The sequence below is a fragment of the Odontesthes bonariensis genome, chromosome 22 (assembly GCF_027942865.1).
Source record: "Odontesthes bonariensis isolate fOdoBon6 chromosome 22, fOdoBon6.hap1, whole genome shotgun sequence".
Classification (NCBI taxonomy): Eukaryota; Metazoa; Chordata; class Actinopteri; order Atheriniformes; family Atherinopsidae; genus Odontesthes; species Odontesthes bonariensis.
Window position 1 is genome coordinate 13862817 of NC_134527.1, and position 16255 is coordinate 13879071.

A 16255-nucleotide genomic window follows, 5' to 3' on the forward strand; every position below is an offset into this window, starting at 1 on the left:
GTACTTTTTTTACACACTGCCTCTGCATTTTGGATTAGTTTTTGCTCACTAAATAATGACACTGTGTAATATGTCATATATACTGTAGTTTATCAGAGGCCGTTTTTACCTGAATTTAAGATCTTTTTTTGTAATAAGTAAAAGCTTATAACTGAAAGAGGTTGCATCTTCTCTTTCTACAAATGATTAGAAATAACAGAGACCAAAAATAAAGAGATGCAAACGTTGGTTGCACGAGGCCCAAAACGACTATTCACCCACCCACACACACACCAAAATGAGACGAACAGTGTAAGACCCACATGTCCAAGATTAGTATGAACTAAAATACAAATAAGCAGAACTGCATCACAAAACTACAACACAGAGGTATGAAATGAACAAAACTGAGAAAAAGCTTGTAAAATGACTACAAAGTATATGTGAAAAGTAAAAAAATGATTCATGGTTGCTTTGTTTTTTCTGTCTTTGTCCTCACCGGACAAGCCTGGGGTCTACGTCTCTGTCCATGGTCCCATTGTGCAGGAACTAACAAACTCAGTTTGTGCTCCAACTCACCCCAAACCATCCCAGATACAGGTTTAGGTTAGGTCAGTTCAGGTCAGGTCTGATGCAGCGCTCAGTAACAACTCTCCTTGGCCAAATGGCCCTAACATAGAAATAGCTTGTCTTGGCAAGATGTCTAATTGAAAAACAAATGATGGTACCACTAAGTGCAAACCAGATGGGGCAGCATATTGCTGAGTTATGATAACCATGCCGTGTGTGTGTGTGTGTGTGTGTGTGTGTGTGTGTGTTTGTGGGTGGGTGTGAGTATATCTAATTATAGATTTAATGTCAAGCAATTGTGATGGTCAATTGAAAATAGGTGAAAGTCATTTTCTCAACAAAATCATTGTATCAACAAAAAAAGGATGACTATGCAGAATGATCCATTTCTGTGCAACATGCACTAATCCGCAATCAATGTGTCAACGGAATTGAATCCTTCAAATTTTAAGAGCAGAACTAGGCTAATCATTTCATCTTTTTTTTATTAGTGTAGCATTGCCTGATATTTCCAAAGAAAATCTGGGTTGCCAGATTAAAATAGCGCCATAAAGGGTACAAAACTTCCCTATGGCAAGTGAAGCATGTGATTTAATTTAATTCACACTCAAATCCGGAACTTTATCCTTCTGAATCACCAGATTCATACTGCAGTTGGTGATTTGAGCCGCGTTTCGTAAAATAGGTTGGATTTGGAAGGAAACAAGGGAGGAAGCAGACGAGGAGTTGCTAAGGAGGTTGAGTAAATATTGGAATGAGACGTCGCTTTGTTCAACAGTGGGAGGGCAGACAGACAGCTCCTTTGCCTGGTAGAAGTGCTAAATCCTGCCTACCGAGGCGGAATATCCTGTCGCGCCTTTGTGTGTTTGTGTTGAAGCGCATCAGAAATATTTGCTCTCCCTGGACACCGAGGACTTCAGTTAAGGGATGTCAAAGCGAGTGCGAAGCAGAGAAGTCTGCGCTGATTGCAGCGCTCCGGGTATGATGCAAAACAAGCTAGCGTTAATGTTAGCTGCCTAGCTAGCCAGCTAGCCCATACTAAACAACTTATCGCTACGTCCGGTTAGCTTGAGATAACGTTAACGGAACGGTGGCAGCTCATTAGCAATTAATGATTTGGCTAATTGTAATAGCTGAAAATGTTCTGCTCGTGGAAACGGTTCAGCTTAAGTCGTGTCGGTGTAGTCACATTACTTGTTTGAACCTGAAACTGTTTGCTCGAATTAATTAAGGGTCATGCAGTGACGCCCAGCTAGCTTAATTAGATCAATTTGGAAGCTCATAAGATTATATCATTTTACCCGTTTTACTGATGATAAGTCATGTCTCCCAACGAATTATTTATTTTTGTGATCAATTGTGGGCATGTCGATCACATAGAGGAGCATGTAACCTGTTCCTGTTTGTTAACGAATATCCTTGTCTAGTTTAAAATAGATAAGCTCCAGTTTAAAGCTGTGCGTAACGTCACTTTTAAGGCAAAGTATGGCTGACCGTTTTACAAACATTGCATGTGTGTTGTAGAGCCACGCTGGGCCTCCGTTAACAGGGGTGTGTTGATCTGCGATGAGTGCTGCAGCATCCATCGAGGTCTTGGGCGACACAGCTCACAAGTCCGACATCTGACTCATTCTCCATGGCCACCCTCTCAGCTGCAGGTGGGGGAACAGGGACACAAACCCCGCACACCAATCACCCCCATGCAAATGAGTGGAATCCAGTCGATAATCACATGTCTTCTGATTATAACTGAGAGGGCGTGCATTAGTGTGTGTGAATGGATTTGCTACAGTTGAGGTTTACACGTGATTTCTTGTCCTAGATGGTCCAGACATTGTATGGTAATGGAGCAAATTCAATATGGGAACACAGCCTTCTGGACCCTTCCTCCTCAGTGAGCGGGAAGCGCAAAGCCAACCCTCAGGACAGAGTTCAGTGAGTGGTTTTTAAGGATTTTTTTTGTCAGTACCGATTTTGGTATGCTTGCTTGCACTTTGAAGAAAGCTTCCACTGACACCATTGATTTTCATAGTTAAGGTCAGCGAAGATGCATATTTCGTCTGTACCATAACCATGAGTCATTGAAACTTAAGAGTCATCAAGCTAAAAATAACTCAATCGGATGACTTACAGATAGAAAAATGATTTACCCACATACTTGCAAATTGCATCTTCACAGTCACATTATGTCCCGCCAGTGTGATCATTTTTCTAATATCCCGAATGGTGACGCTAAAGTGTGTTTTCTTTTGTTCAATTTTGAAAATTGAAAAAACAGCCGAGTGCTTTTAAGAGGAGTATTACGTATGGTCCTTTTAGATTCTGTAATTACTTAAGCATAATCTGCAGAGGAGAGAGATGTCATGCATTTTAATCACTTCCATTTCCAGGTATAGCCTAAATATTGTGTCCTTCTGGCAACTGGCTGGAGGAGGAAAGATAAACAGTCGGCCACACATGAACACAGCCACGCTGAGTTTTGCCCTCTCTGTCGGAGCAAACTCCTTTGATCATTTGACTGCAGACAGGAATTGTAGAAACCTCCCCAGAGAACTGAGAGCATTTTAAGTCACTCGGGAACTAAGCATTCATTTCAATTGGCGGAAACAACCTAAAATTAGATCCTGAAGGGTAGTTCCTGCCCTCTATTGGGGTAGCTTGCTGGGTTGACTGTTGTTTATTAGTTAAAACCCAATTATTAGAGCTGCTTTAAAAGTGACAAAAGTGACATTTTCTAATCTTTCTGTGTTGTGGTGGTATGATTTATTTTGCAACGGAGAAATTGCGCTCCCACCAAGTACTGTACATTCAGATGTGATCATTTTTTATATCATATTGTGTGTGATTTCACTATAGGTTGTCAGGGCAATGTCATTCGTGTTGAACACAAATCGTGTAGAATATGATGGCAACTGATTGAGAATGGTCTAAATATTGAGGGCACCTGGTAACACATGTGAGCTTCTCTTATTATTTCCAGTCCCAACAAGACCGAGTTCATCAAGGCAAAGTATCAGATGTTGGCGTACGTCCATCGAATGCCTTGTCGGGAGGATGACAGTGTAACCGCAAAAGACCTCAGCAAGGTGAGAAATTGTATTTTTACTGTTTTTCATACAACAACACTATTAGATGCTGAAATAATCATCCCCCAATAGAAAAATATTTTTGGAGACAGCAGTGGCAGATCACAACCACAAAGCGAAGGTGTCATGAAAGAAGGCGAGATGTTTTCTCTTTCTTTTTTAAGTTTCAGATCTATCCTGTTCCTGTATATGTCAGAAATGTTTGTCCCTATTTATGGGTTGGTCGGCTGCTTTCATTGCAGCCGTGACAGTGTGCCAGCCTCATTTTCTAAACTGCAGTCTGAACATTAAAAAGCGTCGCCTCGCTATGAGCCTGGTGGCAAAAAAAGCTGCGACTGTTCTACATATTTAAAAAATCTTTATATCATTTGTGGACTCATTTCAATACATTATATCGCAGTTCTTGTTGAGCGCCTCTAGTGAAGCCAACATGGGGAGCATGTTCACCTAACGCTTGGAAAAGAAAGGATTGTTTGGTCAGACCAAAATCGAGCTCAAAGCTGGACTGGCTGTTGAGAGTTGAATTGCTCTACATGTCTCCGAACTGAGTATGAACCTCACCATTAAATCCAAACCAACGACATTTCTGAATTTCTTTCAGCAACTCCATTCCAGTGTTCGGACGGGGAACCTGGAGACCTGCCTCAGACTCTTGTCATTAGGCGCACAGGCCAATTTCTTCCATCCTGTAAGTCATGTGGAATAAAAGCATTTAAAGACAGAAAAAGAAGAAGAATTTTTTTCTTTGTTTAAGTTGCCGTTCTGCTAAAGTGAAACTTTTTGTCGATTTCATTTTTTGGGGCGAACATCAGGAGAAAGGAAACACCCCATTGCATATAGCAGCAAAGGCAGGTCAGGTGCTGCAAGCAGAGCTGTTGGCAGTTTATGGAGCAGATCCCGGAGCTCTGGACTCCAGTGGAAAGACTCCCGTTGATTATGCAAGGTAAAACGGAGCATACAAGTATTTTAAAACCGTTTCTTATTTCTTTTTCTTTTCTGATTTACTTTTCCAAAGAATCTTTTGTTGCCACCAAAAGCACCACCTTTATTTTCAACCACCGAAGTGCACTGCATGTCGTAGTTTCCAAAGTTCACGGGGCCGCTTCTGTCCCCAAAGGTCTCTGCGGTCTGTATAAGCGTAAATAACACATTTGCAACACTTTTGACTACTGTGAAAACTGGCCTGTGCTGCAGCTGCAGGCGTCGCCTCAGCAGACACCAGCTCATTGTGCAACAGGAAACTATTCACATCCTACGAAGATTAAGACACGCTCTTAGAAAAGCAAAAAGCATGTATTCCCTCTATTTCTATGCTGATGTGTTCATTGGGAAAAGCTTCCCATTTTTCTGAAAGAAACCAATAACTAAGTTAGAAAATAGACAAAAGCCTTGTTTTGAGTTGGCATGGCTGAAATATTTAACATGCTTTGCTCAACAATGAACTCAAGAGATAGACCCCATTGTCATTATGTCCTCAGCTGGACGAGTTTAGAAAAAGTTGGACTGGAGACCGAGACCCAGTGGATAAAATAAATGTAAAATAGTTACCATCTCCACCAAACACGAGCACACTTTCTATTTCTGTTTGATACATTAGTTTTTCAAGCTTAAATAAAGTAGTTAAACAAACTCCCTGCTCTAAATGGGTCTGTTGTTCTTTTCTTTTTTTTTTTTTTTTTTTTTTTTTTTTTCAAATTAAGAGGCTTTGAAGGTGTTGCATCTCAGGCACTTTAGCCATAGTCCAGAGACCCGCTTGTGAATTTTCCTTATTATCTGTAATCTTTGCAGACAAGCTGGACACCAGGAGCTGGCAGAGAGGCTAGTGGAGATACAGTATGAGCTCACTGATAGGTTAACATTTTACCTTTGCGGCAGAAGACCAGGTAAGTGTGTGTAGATGCATTAAGAAAAAGCTGGTGTGTGTGGTGTGCCTCTGGAAATCACTCTGTCGTCCCCTTGTTATGTTACAGATCACAGAAACGGGCAACACTTCATCATTCCTCAGATGGCAGACAGGTAATGATCATTCTGAAAGCCGTCGTCATATCTCTGTGCCGAGTTTTCAAAAGTTGAGGTCTTTCAATGGAAAGAAAAAGCCAACCAAATGATACTGCAGGCTCTGATAGGCTCACTGTACAGATTTTCACTGTAGAGTTATAATCCTATTTTTTCCCCCATTGCTGCATTTGATGGATAAGGAATAAGTAAGTAGCTTTGAGTCTTTTGCCGCCTCCTTGCTGGCGTGGATATGTTTTCAGCAGGGAAAATAATACATTTGTATATATTTTTTTTTATCTCTAAGCAGTCTGGATTTGTCAGAGTTTGCAAAGGCTGCAAAGAAGAAACTGCAGTCGGTGAGCCTCTTTGTTTTTTTCTGCGACTTAAAGTGTGTATCCTGTCATTTGCTTGCTGCTCAGATATTCTAAAACTTAGCCAAAAATTCTGTGTTTATTTTATTGCAGTTAAGTAACCATCAGTTTGAAGAACTCGCCATGGATGTTTATGATGAAGTGGACAGAAGGGAAACCGATGCAGGTAGAAATCCAAGAATTACAAAAACTACGCTGCATAGTAACCTTTTCAAACTTGAGTATTAATGTCTGTTTACTGTGATTTGTTGCTTTCCGTTTTCACAGTCTGGTTGGCCACTCAGAATCACAGCACACTTGTAACAGACACCACAGTTGTGCCTTTTCTGCCTGTCAATCCCGAGTACTCTTCTACCAGAAACCAGGCAAGCGGTCGACTGTTGTCATCTCCCAGTTCAAACGCCATTTCACTGTGTCAGTAGTTCATGTTTGATGGCTGATCCTACGTGCTTTGGCACATTTGTTTTCACAGGGTCGTCAGAAATTGGCAAGGTTTAGCGCACATGAATTTGCCACCCTGGTCATTGATATTTTAACGGACGCTAAACGGCGGCAGTGGGGTAATTCCTGCGAAAGTCCGAAAGGTATGATGAGCTGTTTGGTTCTAACGCAACTAGAATTCTTTGTTTGTGTATTTTAGTTTTAGTTGATTAACGAAAGAGTCAAAGTTGTTATTATTAGCATATATATCTATACTGGTTGCTGCAAATGGGACACAGCAAGTCTGTATTTGTGCAATGCAAATATTGACTATGTGGGAGCAGCCTCATACCAGAGTCAAATTTGTGAATTTGGGTTTGATAGTGAGAAATCTGGTTTCCTCCAGCTTATAGCAAAGCACCTCCCGGCTTGTCTTCTTTCATGTGCTTACTCAAGGAAGATTGTTTGTGGCAACAAGAACGGTAACGCCTGAGCTTTAGATCCATTAAAAGAAAAGTATTTGTGGTTGGCAACGTTTTAATGCAAACATCTGCTTATAGCTACACTCATGTTTGATCTCTGCTCCTTCGATCTTGTGGTCCGCCATCAGAGAGTGTGGAGCTGATCCTTCAGGGAATAGACAGTCATCGTAACAGCGAGAGCCAGGACAACGACCAGCCAGATTATGACAGCGTGGCATCAGATGAAGATCCAGTGCAAGAGGCCACTTGCGGGGACAGCTGCAATGATGGAAGGACCAAGGTAAAAACATTTTTAAGGAGCCCGTTCTTCCTTCAAGATTCAACATCTCGCTCGACTTTTCAGATCGGTCCCGTAAATGCTTTTCTGCTCATCTCTTTTTTTGCTTCAGAGCTCAGAGTCTTCTGACCTGTCCGATGGACCGATCACAGTTCAGGAGTTCATGGAGGTGAAGAGTGCTCTGACTGCATCAGAATCCAAAATACAGCAGCTTCTCAAAGTCAACTGTCATCTTAGTGAAGAGCTACGATTGATGCAGAGCAAGGTAGGTTTCGTTACACGCTGCTGTTGGGCAAAGTGTACATCATCGGCAATAATGTGCACCGTGCACATTATGGAATTATAGATTTATATCAAGATGATCATGATTAGAGGTCACTTTGGTCTTGACTTCATCTGGCTGTATATCTGCCAGATGAAAATACTCAAAGTAAAACAACAGAAAAAGGTTACTTTTCTTAAACATTTTTATATCTTCTGTTGTACTAAATATGAACCAAGCTCAAAACTGAGGTAGAATTGCAACCACAGGTGCAGTCGCGGTAGGAAACGAATGCTGTTGAAGTTCCTTATCTTATCTAAGTTGCACTGAATAAACCTGCTCCTGTGTAATTTTTGACTTTATGGAAAAGTTGCCGGGCCAACCAGTCCAACAGCAGCTTTGAAGAGCAGAGGAGATTCTGGATGGTGTCAAACTGAAAAGAAAGCGATCAACTCAGACATGAACCTTTGCCTTATTCCCACATTTCTTTTGTCATCATTGAAACGGAAGACCTAGAAGGACATCCAGATGATTAACACGTTGCTCAGCCAACACAAAAAGCTGCTTCTCTTGCTGTTGTAAAGTCACCATTTTATTTCCTGAAGTGTACACGTGCCAGCATGACTGAAAAAGTCCCCTTTGGTGTGCTAATGCTGACGTAGGCGCCAAGAATTGACCTACTCTTTAAAAACGAACATATTTTCACTGATTTATAGTGAAGATTCGAGTAGGTTCCCATGTCAAAGGTCAGAAGCACCAGTTCACAAACAAAGATACCACAGACGGCATAAAGATTAATTATCATGAGGCTGCATAATCATCTGTTGCACACAGCTCAATGTAGCAGGGATTTGTGCTGGAGTTTGAGGGGATCATTGGGCCTACACATGCAGGTATTCATCATGACAGAATAGCAACTGAATTGGATTCTTGACACATCCAGAACTATGTTATGAAAAACAACCTCGACTATTTAATCTCTAATTTAGCTGCAGGCAACCCCCCCCCCCCCTCCCCCCCCCCGCCCAGGCCCTTACTTGTTCTTTATATTTCCCAAATAGCCCCACTGTTTGTCAGAGATGGATGTTTTTACTGTTTTATTTGCTGGAGAAAGTCTCCCTTTTGTAAAGATTTCTGCCAACACCCCAGTGTTGGTGACTCAATTCAACAGCGTAGTCTCTGTCCGGAGACATAATCGGGGGGTTGATTTTGATTTTGTGGCAATACAAGGCCACTTTAGCTGTTTGACTCCATAGTGTCCCTAGCGAAGCCTTTACTCATTTGATTTGATTAATTATGTCTGGTTTGCCCTCAGATGGCTGTAACAGGCAATGATGCAACTGACGATGTAGCAATATACGCTAATTGATGACTGAAAACATGAAGACATTAGAAATAATCCTTCAAATAGTATTTATGAAATTACTACCTCCACGTATGGTGATGTTTAGAGTGCAAATGCTCCTTCTCGAATAGTTTAAAATTTGTTCACGTTTGGCATGAAAATACTAAAATGCAACAAGAATGTACAAAAAGTACTATACACTCTGTACCCCAAGATGTGTCCAGTATTGAAAAAGAATATATACCGTACACACTAGATTAAATGATCACATACATTCCAAGAATCAATACATTTGTGCTAAAAGCTAAGCCTACAATATATCTAACACCACATGACCAAAATATCACATCTGAACCATCGTATGCAATTGGGGTGACAAATAAAATCTGTATATTTATCTACTCTTTCCTTTCCTGTTTTGTGAGAACGAAAAAGGAAAGAGTAGTTTGAGTTGATTGGCAATGATCAGCGACCATGCCCAAAAACATGTGTTAAACATGCTTCAGAATCAAGTTTATTGCCAAGTAAGTTTGCACTTACAAGGAATTTGACTTGGTAGTTGGTGAAGAGTGTTAAGTATAGACATTATAGATATATGTACAGAACCTCAAAAAATAAGGAGCTGCAGGTTTGTGCTTAAAAGACACTGTGGGACTTTTGTACACGCAACATTTCATGAGTTTTCCTGAATGTCTCGCATTTCTCCACACCCCAGTGTCTTTCTCTCCATGCTTGGCTAATTATTAACACAGTGTACTGTCTTCTCCTGCTGGTTTATTTACTCCATAACTGCCTTTTTCTGAACAAAGTTGTCTTACTTTCATCACCCCTCTGGCACCAACCAAAGCTTAAACTCTGAGACGTAAGACAACACCGCATTTTATTTGACCCCCTCAGTGCTTTTCATATAAATAAGGGAAACCACCATAGTGGCAAATTCTCAGGGAGTTGTGCTTCAAGTGTTTCTGTCAACATACAGTGTCAGCGTTTCTTTTGTCAAGGAAACAAACCGGTCGTTGTGAGAAAGGTCATGAGGAGATACCAAAAACAAAACTGAGATGAAGGTGAACTCAACCAGTGGAACTGTCTTTCACCTGGAGGCTCGTCTTTATTCGTCTCTGTTATGTGAGGGGGGCCAGCCCCCAGCTGTGGCTGAATTGAAAGATGTTTTGTTGTCCACAGCTGAGCTCCCTGCAGACTGAAAACACAACGCTGCGATGGCAAACCCCCAGCGGACAGCAGCACCCCCAGGGGCCCTTTGGTCGACATCCAGCCCGTGGAGGCCGCGCCATGTCCATGTACGAGACGAGCTCCACTCCCAGGCAGTTCTCTCACAGAGCCGAAACAGCTCGCCATGACGACGGAGTCATTTTACAACCCTTCCCTACCAATGTAAGCACAGAGCCATCAATGTTCATGCTGAAGGTGTTCAAAATGAAGGTGCCTGGCTTGGGGCTGGTGTTGATTTTTGATTTATTTATTCATTCAGTCATTTACTGCACCTCCGTAGAGTATGCTCAACTCGGTTTGACCCCTTTCTAGATTGGTAGGGGTCCTTTGGGGACAGCTGCCTCCTCCCTCCCTACCTTCCCCTCCCCCCTGTCCTGGTCGTCGGATGAGAGATCTCGAAGGGTTAAGTACTGAAAGTCCCCTTGGCTCAGAGGAGGCCACGGGACGGTGAAAACTGTCCTCCTGCTTGACCCCACAGCCTTCTCTCTCCTGACCTGTGTCTTTGAGCTGCTTCTTATCAGTATTGCCTGCCTGCATGCTTGCACCGCAGTGCCCCCGCTACAGTTCAGTCATCTGAACAACACTGGCTTCTCTCGAGCAAACATCAGAAGTGATGATGAAATGTTGCACCAACACTGTTTGACTGACCGGGCTGCAGCAGTGTCCGATACCCGTGAAAAGTAGAATGTGCTCCTTACAATGTGCTGCTTATTAGTGATGGTCACTGATGACAGAACCCTCAGTTTCCATTAGGATTTCTTTGCATCTACTAATCACATCCATTGCGCTACAAATGTTTTATACCACGGCCTACTTTTTCTTCTGGATTCAATTTGAAAGGAAACGAGTCTGAGTCAGAAATGCATGATTCTAATTTAAATGCTCCTACATTTTCTCTGATAAGTGTGTGGTGATCATATGCAGGGTACATACTGTGTTTGACGTATGCTGATCCACTGATATCCCTTTAGGGCTGTAGTCTGGGAGGACAGAGTACAATGCCAGAGAACGACTACGACACTACACCAAACCACTCTGAACTGGAGGAAACTGGGTAAGTAGGAACGTTTGAGTTTTTCTAGACCAAATATGTAGAGGGATTTTACTCCAAAGTTCTTAGCAGCTGTTTGGTTTCTTTCAGTGGCAGAGATATTAATCTCATCAAACTTAGGGCTTCTGCTCTTGCTTGTATGAATAAATGCGCTCAACTCCCCCAGTCAGCTTCCCTTTGGCATCCAAATATTGCATCAGGTTGTTTTTCTGCTGTTTTGCTGATTTCTGCTGTGCAAGGGGTTGCATGTCATACAAACAAAGAAATCAAGCACCGTATCAACTCTCTGTGAGTTTCAGACTTCTCTTGTCGACTGGAAATGAGAAATACAGTGAGGACCTTTAAAGTTTTTCATTTGTATCTTGCAGCAAAATGTTGTAGTTTGACGAGTTTGAATTCATTTACCTCACCTGACAATGGACGTCTTGCACTGTGACTATTGCACATGTGTACATTGCAGTGTTGATGCTGAAAGGATGTATAGTACAGCATTTACAAGTGTTAAGAAAGTGTGATTGACTATCACCTACTGTCTGCCCAAAGATAATCTACAGTTGCTTGCAAAAGTATTTGGATAGACACTTGATTCACCGCCTATCATTGGCCTGTTCTTGCACTTGAACTGTAGATATATACACACACGACTGTAAGTAAAGCAATACTTGTTTTTTCCATTTTGTAGAAGCCGTTTTACAGGCTCTGAAGCTGTGGAGCCAGAGGAGGAAGGTGAAGAAGATGCCACTCTGCCTTGCACCGAGGATGTCATCTGTAAGACAGAGCAGATCACTAAGAACATACAGGAGCTTCTCCGAGCTGCCCAGGAGACCAAACATGAAAGGTACAGCGTGTAGTTCGTCCTTCACAATTAACAGCCGATGTTTTGGTTCAATTGTAAGCCATTCATCAAATGTTTGAATGAACAAAATCTGCTTGTTTTCACGATGAGGTGCTGTTCACCTCAGGCTGTGGTCTGTCGGGCCATACATTTCAACGATGGCTTTATTTCTATGTGTCTGTCTGGCCTTTTAAAGAGCACACGTGGCTCGGCTGCTTCTAGGTCAGTGGTTTTCAATAGTTGTCCTCTGGGCACAGTATGCTGCCTGCTTTCATACTTGTCGGCTAACTAGTAAACGCAAAGTTCCAAGGTGGACGCAGTCAGTCACATTGAGTTGAAAACTAGGAATCACCAGTGTCTGTCCCTGTGTCCTAGAAACCGTGTGTCTTCTGGGTGTTGTTCTTGAGTCTGTTAATGCAGCTGACGGGAAACAAACACCACATGATCTCATTTTCCCCTCTGACCTCCTAATCCCACAGTGATTCAGTGGTTACATGTTTTCATATATGTCATGATTTATAGTGTTGTTACACTCACATTAGTGCTTGATTTCTCATTGCTGCTGTCATGATGTAAGAAATGCTTTCCCTTTGTTTTAATGGAATGATAATTACTAAATTAATTAACTGACATTGGAGATGCTTCTAAATCCTGTGGTATCTTTTCATGTGATACTGCAGCAGCCCAAGTAGTTTTTATAAACCACCTTAAAAGTATTTGATTTCTTCAAACCAAATTGTTGTACGAGATCCAAGGCATTTGTTTTAGGATAAACATGGCCATGGCCGAGAGGGTTGATAACACTAAAGAATTAATAGGATGCTGTGAACGACACTTCTTTCTGAGGTACTGCTGGCACACCACATGCTTTCACAGCTTTATTATTGCCCCATACGGTCACTTAAGTCCGATAAAACTGCTTGAGCATTTATTCATTTTTCCTTGTGTCAGGATCTCTTTTAGTAATAGATGCTATTTATTTTGTAACATCAACAGCTGTGTTGTCTAACAACCCGATGTCTTTTCACTCAAGCTGTTGTACGCCGCACCTGCAGGTTTAGTGACACCATCAAGGAAATGTGATACATGTATTGTTGGTTAGATTACGCAAATATATTAATTTCCCCTTCAATGATCACGGCATGCTAGACTGAAAAATGCATTATGAAATAAGGCAGACAGTACAAATTGCTATGTGATGGAAAAAGCAAAGGCAGATGGATTGAACTGTAAATAATCTCAATTTGATTGTTCATGCTTTGTGCTTTGTACTGGTGTCATGGGGAATATTACCTCACGGAGCTTCTTTTTTTTTTTTTTGAGCTTCATTAGAAGGGAAAATGGCATATAAAAACAAAACTAAAAACTGAAAATAATTGAACTGTTTCCATACACCTCAAAGGGAGAAGTTGACTTCCCATTCAGGATTTTGTTTGCATCTCCCACAGCTTTCTGCCTTGCTCTGAAAAGATCTGCATGGCTGTGAAAGAGATGGCCGCCCTGTTTCCCAAGGTAAGCAGCTTGCTTTCCATCCCTCAAGTAATTAACAGATTTGTTGTTTGTCTGAAAACAGCCTAAGGGAGTCTGAAATGGCTGCTCCAAATGGGTAGGTCCTGCTCTTTGGATTACGTAGTTGTTTTTAGCATTTACTGGACTGCTTTGTTATATGTTCACTCGCACTGACATCCAATTGGCATTAGTGTGCCTACAGACTAATGCATTTTTTTATTTATTTTTCATGGATACTGTCTTGTTCCTGCCTTATCGAACTTTCCCCATCGCCCCTCTCCCTTTCCAACAGAGACCGTCCTCCGAAACGGTACGAAGCTCTCTCTATCTGCTGACCTCAAGTGCCAGCCGGCTCCATGGGGAGTGCCAGAAGGCCGCAGAGCACAATCCTTGCCCGCCGGACATCCAGCTGGTCACTCAGCAGGTCATTCAGTGCGCCTATGACATTGCCAAAGCTGCCAAGCAACTGGTTACTGTGACAACCAAAGAAAACAACAACTAACTGAAACCCAAAGACATTTCGTACGCACCTTCTATACTGTTTGTTAGTCATATTGCTAAGTTTTCATCTTAATTGGTGTTTGATTTGTTTGTTTTCTGATAGTAATCATTGTAAAGCATTTTACATACATTCCTTGAGTTGGGAAAATCTTAATTTGGTGTTGTTGTTTTTTCTCCTCTGTCATGTAGATATGAACAGAAACTTGTTGAAAGATGTTGGAGAGAACCCTGTCACTATTTTCTTACCTTACAAATCCAAACCACTCGATTTCCTGAAGTGCAATGTTGTGTGTGTGCGTACAACACAATTAGAACAACGAGCACTTTAACAGAGCATTTCGTATTTTGCTTTTCTCCTCAGTACTGTAGTGGACACCGTAGGTCATCAGTTGGGCTCCTTGAGGTCTGCGTTTTGGCATGGCTGAGCTGTCAGTGCCAAAAATCTCAAGAGTATCGCAACAGATTAGCCTCTTCTCTAAGACATTGGTTTATTTTCAGTTTGAATTGTTTTGTGTTTTGTTTTTTTTAAAGGCAATGACAGTATTGTGTCTTGAATCGTCGTGATGCAGCTTGGTTAATGTCCACATTTTCATTAAGCGAGCCAACTGTGATTACACAAACCGCTTCAGTGTGATAAGAGCCGTGTCAGGCCAACAAAAGTGTGCATTTTCATTCCATCCAGCAGGGGACTTCTGCGGTTCTGTCTTTCCGCAATTTGAAGATGTGGTTATAGATAAAGTATCAGTAGTTGTTGGAGTTATGATGTTACAGCCATAGTTACGATATGTGTGTGTGTGTTTGCGAGCGTGTACGGATGCGTGTGAGTGGGCGAAGTTGCTCACAAAGATGGCCTAAACCTGGCCTGTGTGAAATTCACTTTGAATCAATTCTAATAGCATTATGCAAATATGTAAAATGTATGTATCCATGCAATTCTTTATCAGAATAATCCAAATGCTATTCTATTTATAAACTGTATGTCTTACCTCTAAGAAAATATTAGTGTATATTTTCGTAAGCTTTTGTTTAACACAATGCTCCTCACAGGCTAACGTTTGTCCTGGGGTTTGGGACGTCTCAGCTGGCAGTTAGTTACGGGCAACTTGTGATCTCCGTGTATTTGTTGTGGTGCTGTAACTCCAGTGTTTTTACATGCTTCCTGTGGTCAAATACGTACCGCTTTGGTCTACAGCCAGTGACAAAGTAGCTGTGCCCTCGGTGTTGTAGATCATTGTTGTGAGCCGGAAGAGTTTGAACCAGAGGTGGAAACAGAATTAGTCGCACGGCTGCAGTTAAGTAGACATTACTCAGGTTGAAATAAAACTGGCAAAAAGATAAGAGAAGCGCGATTTTTTTTTTTTAGAAGAATTTGTCACTTCTGATCATCTTAAGGAAACAAAACCACTGTTTCATCATAAATATGTATTGTCAATCATTTATCTTTTGAACAATGCTTCCAATTTGGTGTGGAAAAAGTATTCTCTCTTCTGGGTGACTTGCTGAGAAGGTAAACGGGGGTTCATCATAAAGGATTAAATTATTTAAATTTCTGCAAAGATGATTTGGGCTCAAAAGTGTTAACTGATGTTGAGGGAAAGTTGGGTTAGACGTGCACAAAACTCACCATGTAAAAATGACACAAATGTGGACATTGCTGCAACATCTTGAGTTCCACGAATACACAGATTTTTCTCTTTCAGTGACTCGCATCATTTTCAATGCAATTAAAACACATTGTGGCTCATCAAAATCCCCCTTTAAAAAAAACCCTGCAGGTCTACTTGTGTAACTGCATGCCTGTTCTTTAGTTCTCTTTTTGTTGTTAATCTGAACCCACATAGATGACTTTAAGCATTTACAGTAGATATTCACCTTCCATTTTAAATGCAAAAATTTTTTTTCGTTAGAAAAAGAAGCACAATAAAACATAACCTGACAGGGTATAGTACCTTTTGATTTCTTACCTTTGACTCATCAGCCCAACTCCCACAACGCTTCTGTGACACTTTTCATTTCAAATGTAATCTGGGTTGATGTTTACTTGTTTATTTTTATTTTTTTATGTAATCTCTTTATGCAACCCCAAGGACATGTAACGAGTTACTACAAAAGCTACAGATAGGATTAAACTGTAGAGATTCTATAAAAGTGCGCTGATTCAGTTTCTTCCACCCTGGTGTCAAACCTGACACTGAATTCCCTGTAAGTTATAGCTCACCGCTGCCTCTGTGGTTGAAAACAATCCCTGCTTTAGAAAAAAAAAATACACACCATCATTAATACCTCAACTTGGCCGTTGTCTTCATTTGTGCCTTTGTGTGACATACGATGCGTTTTCG

The 16255-nt window shown here is 41.4% G+C and overlaps 1 protein-coding gene across 6 annotated transcripts; it reads left to right on the plus strand.

The window, feature by feature from the left end:
• The first annotated feature begins 1312 nt into the window (after window positions 1-1312).
• Window positions 1313-16204, plus strand: git2b (G protein-coupled receptor kinase interacting ArfGAP 2b). Of its 6 annotated transcripts, none has more exons than XM_075456678.1 (20): window positions 1313-1528; window positions 2074-2207; window positions 2372-2484; window positions 3530-3635; window positions 4237-4323; window positions 4436-4578; window positions 5424-5518; window positions 5606-5651; window positions 5938-5989; window positions 6098-6170; window positions 6272-6369; window positions 6477-6588; window positions 7035-7186; window positions 7296-7448; window positions 9973-10182; window positions 10333-10422; window positions 10992-11074; window positions 11754-11909; window positions 13355-13418; window positions 13708-16204. In XM_075456678.1, exons 1-20 carry the CDS (start codon window positions 1477-1479, stop codon window positions 13915-13917), a joined length of 2229 nt encoding a protein of 742 aa, XP_075312793.1. In that variant the 5' UTR covers window positions 1313-1476; the 3' UTR covers window positions 13918-16204. The 6 variants fall into 6 exon arrangements, with proteins under 6 accessions (XP_075312793.1, XP_075312794.1, XP_075312795.1 ...); XM_075456679.1 differs by having other exon boundaries at window positions 5941-5989; XM_075456680.1 differs by having other exon boundaries at window positions 4448-4578.
• Window positions 16205-16255: the final 51 nt, after the last annotated feature.

What these genes read in the sequence shown, in the direction of transcription:
- git2b (XM_075456678.1), top strand. Translation starts at nt 1,477, where the DNA reads ATGTCAAAGCGAGTGCGAAGCAGAGAAGTCTGCGCTGATTGCAGCGCT. An exon ending in CAAAGAAGAAACTGCAGTCG is followed by an intron (nt 5,990 to 6,097) that starts GTGAGCCTCTTT and finishes ATTTTATTGCAG; the next exon opens with TTAAGTAACCATCAGTTTGA. An exon ending in GCAATGATGGAAGGACCAAG is followed by an intron (nt 7,187 to 7,295) that starts GTAAAAACATTT and finishes TTTTTGCTTCAG; the next exon opens with AGCTCAGAGTCTTCTGACCT.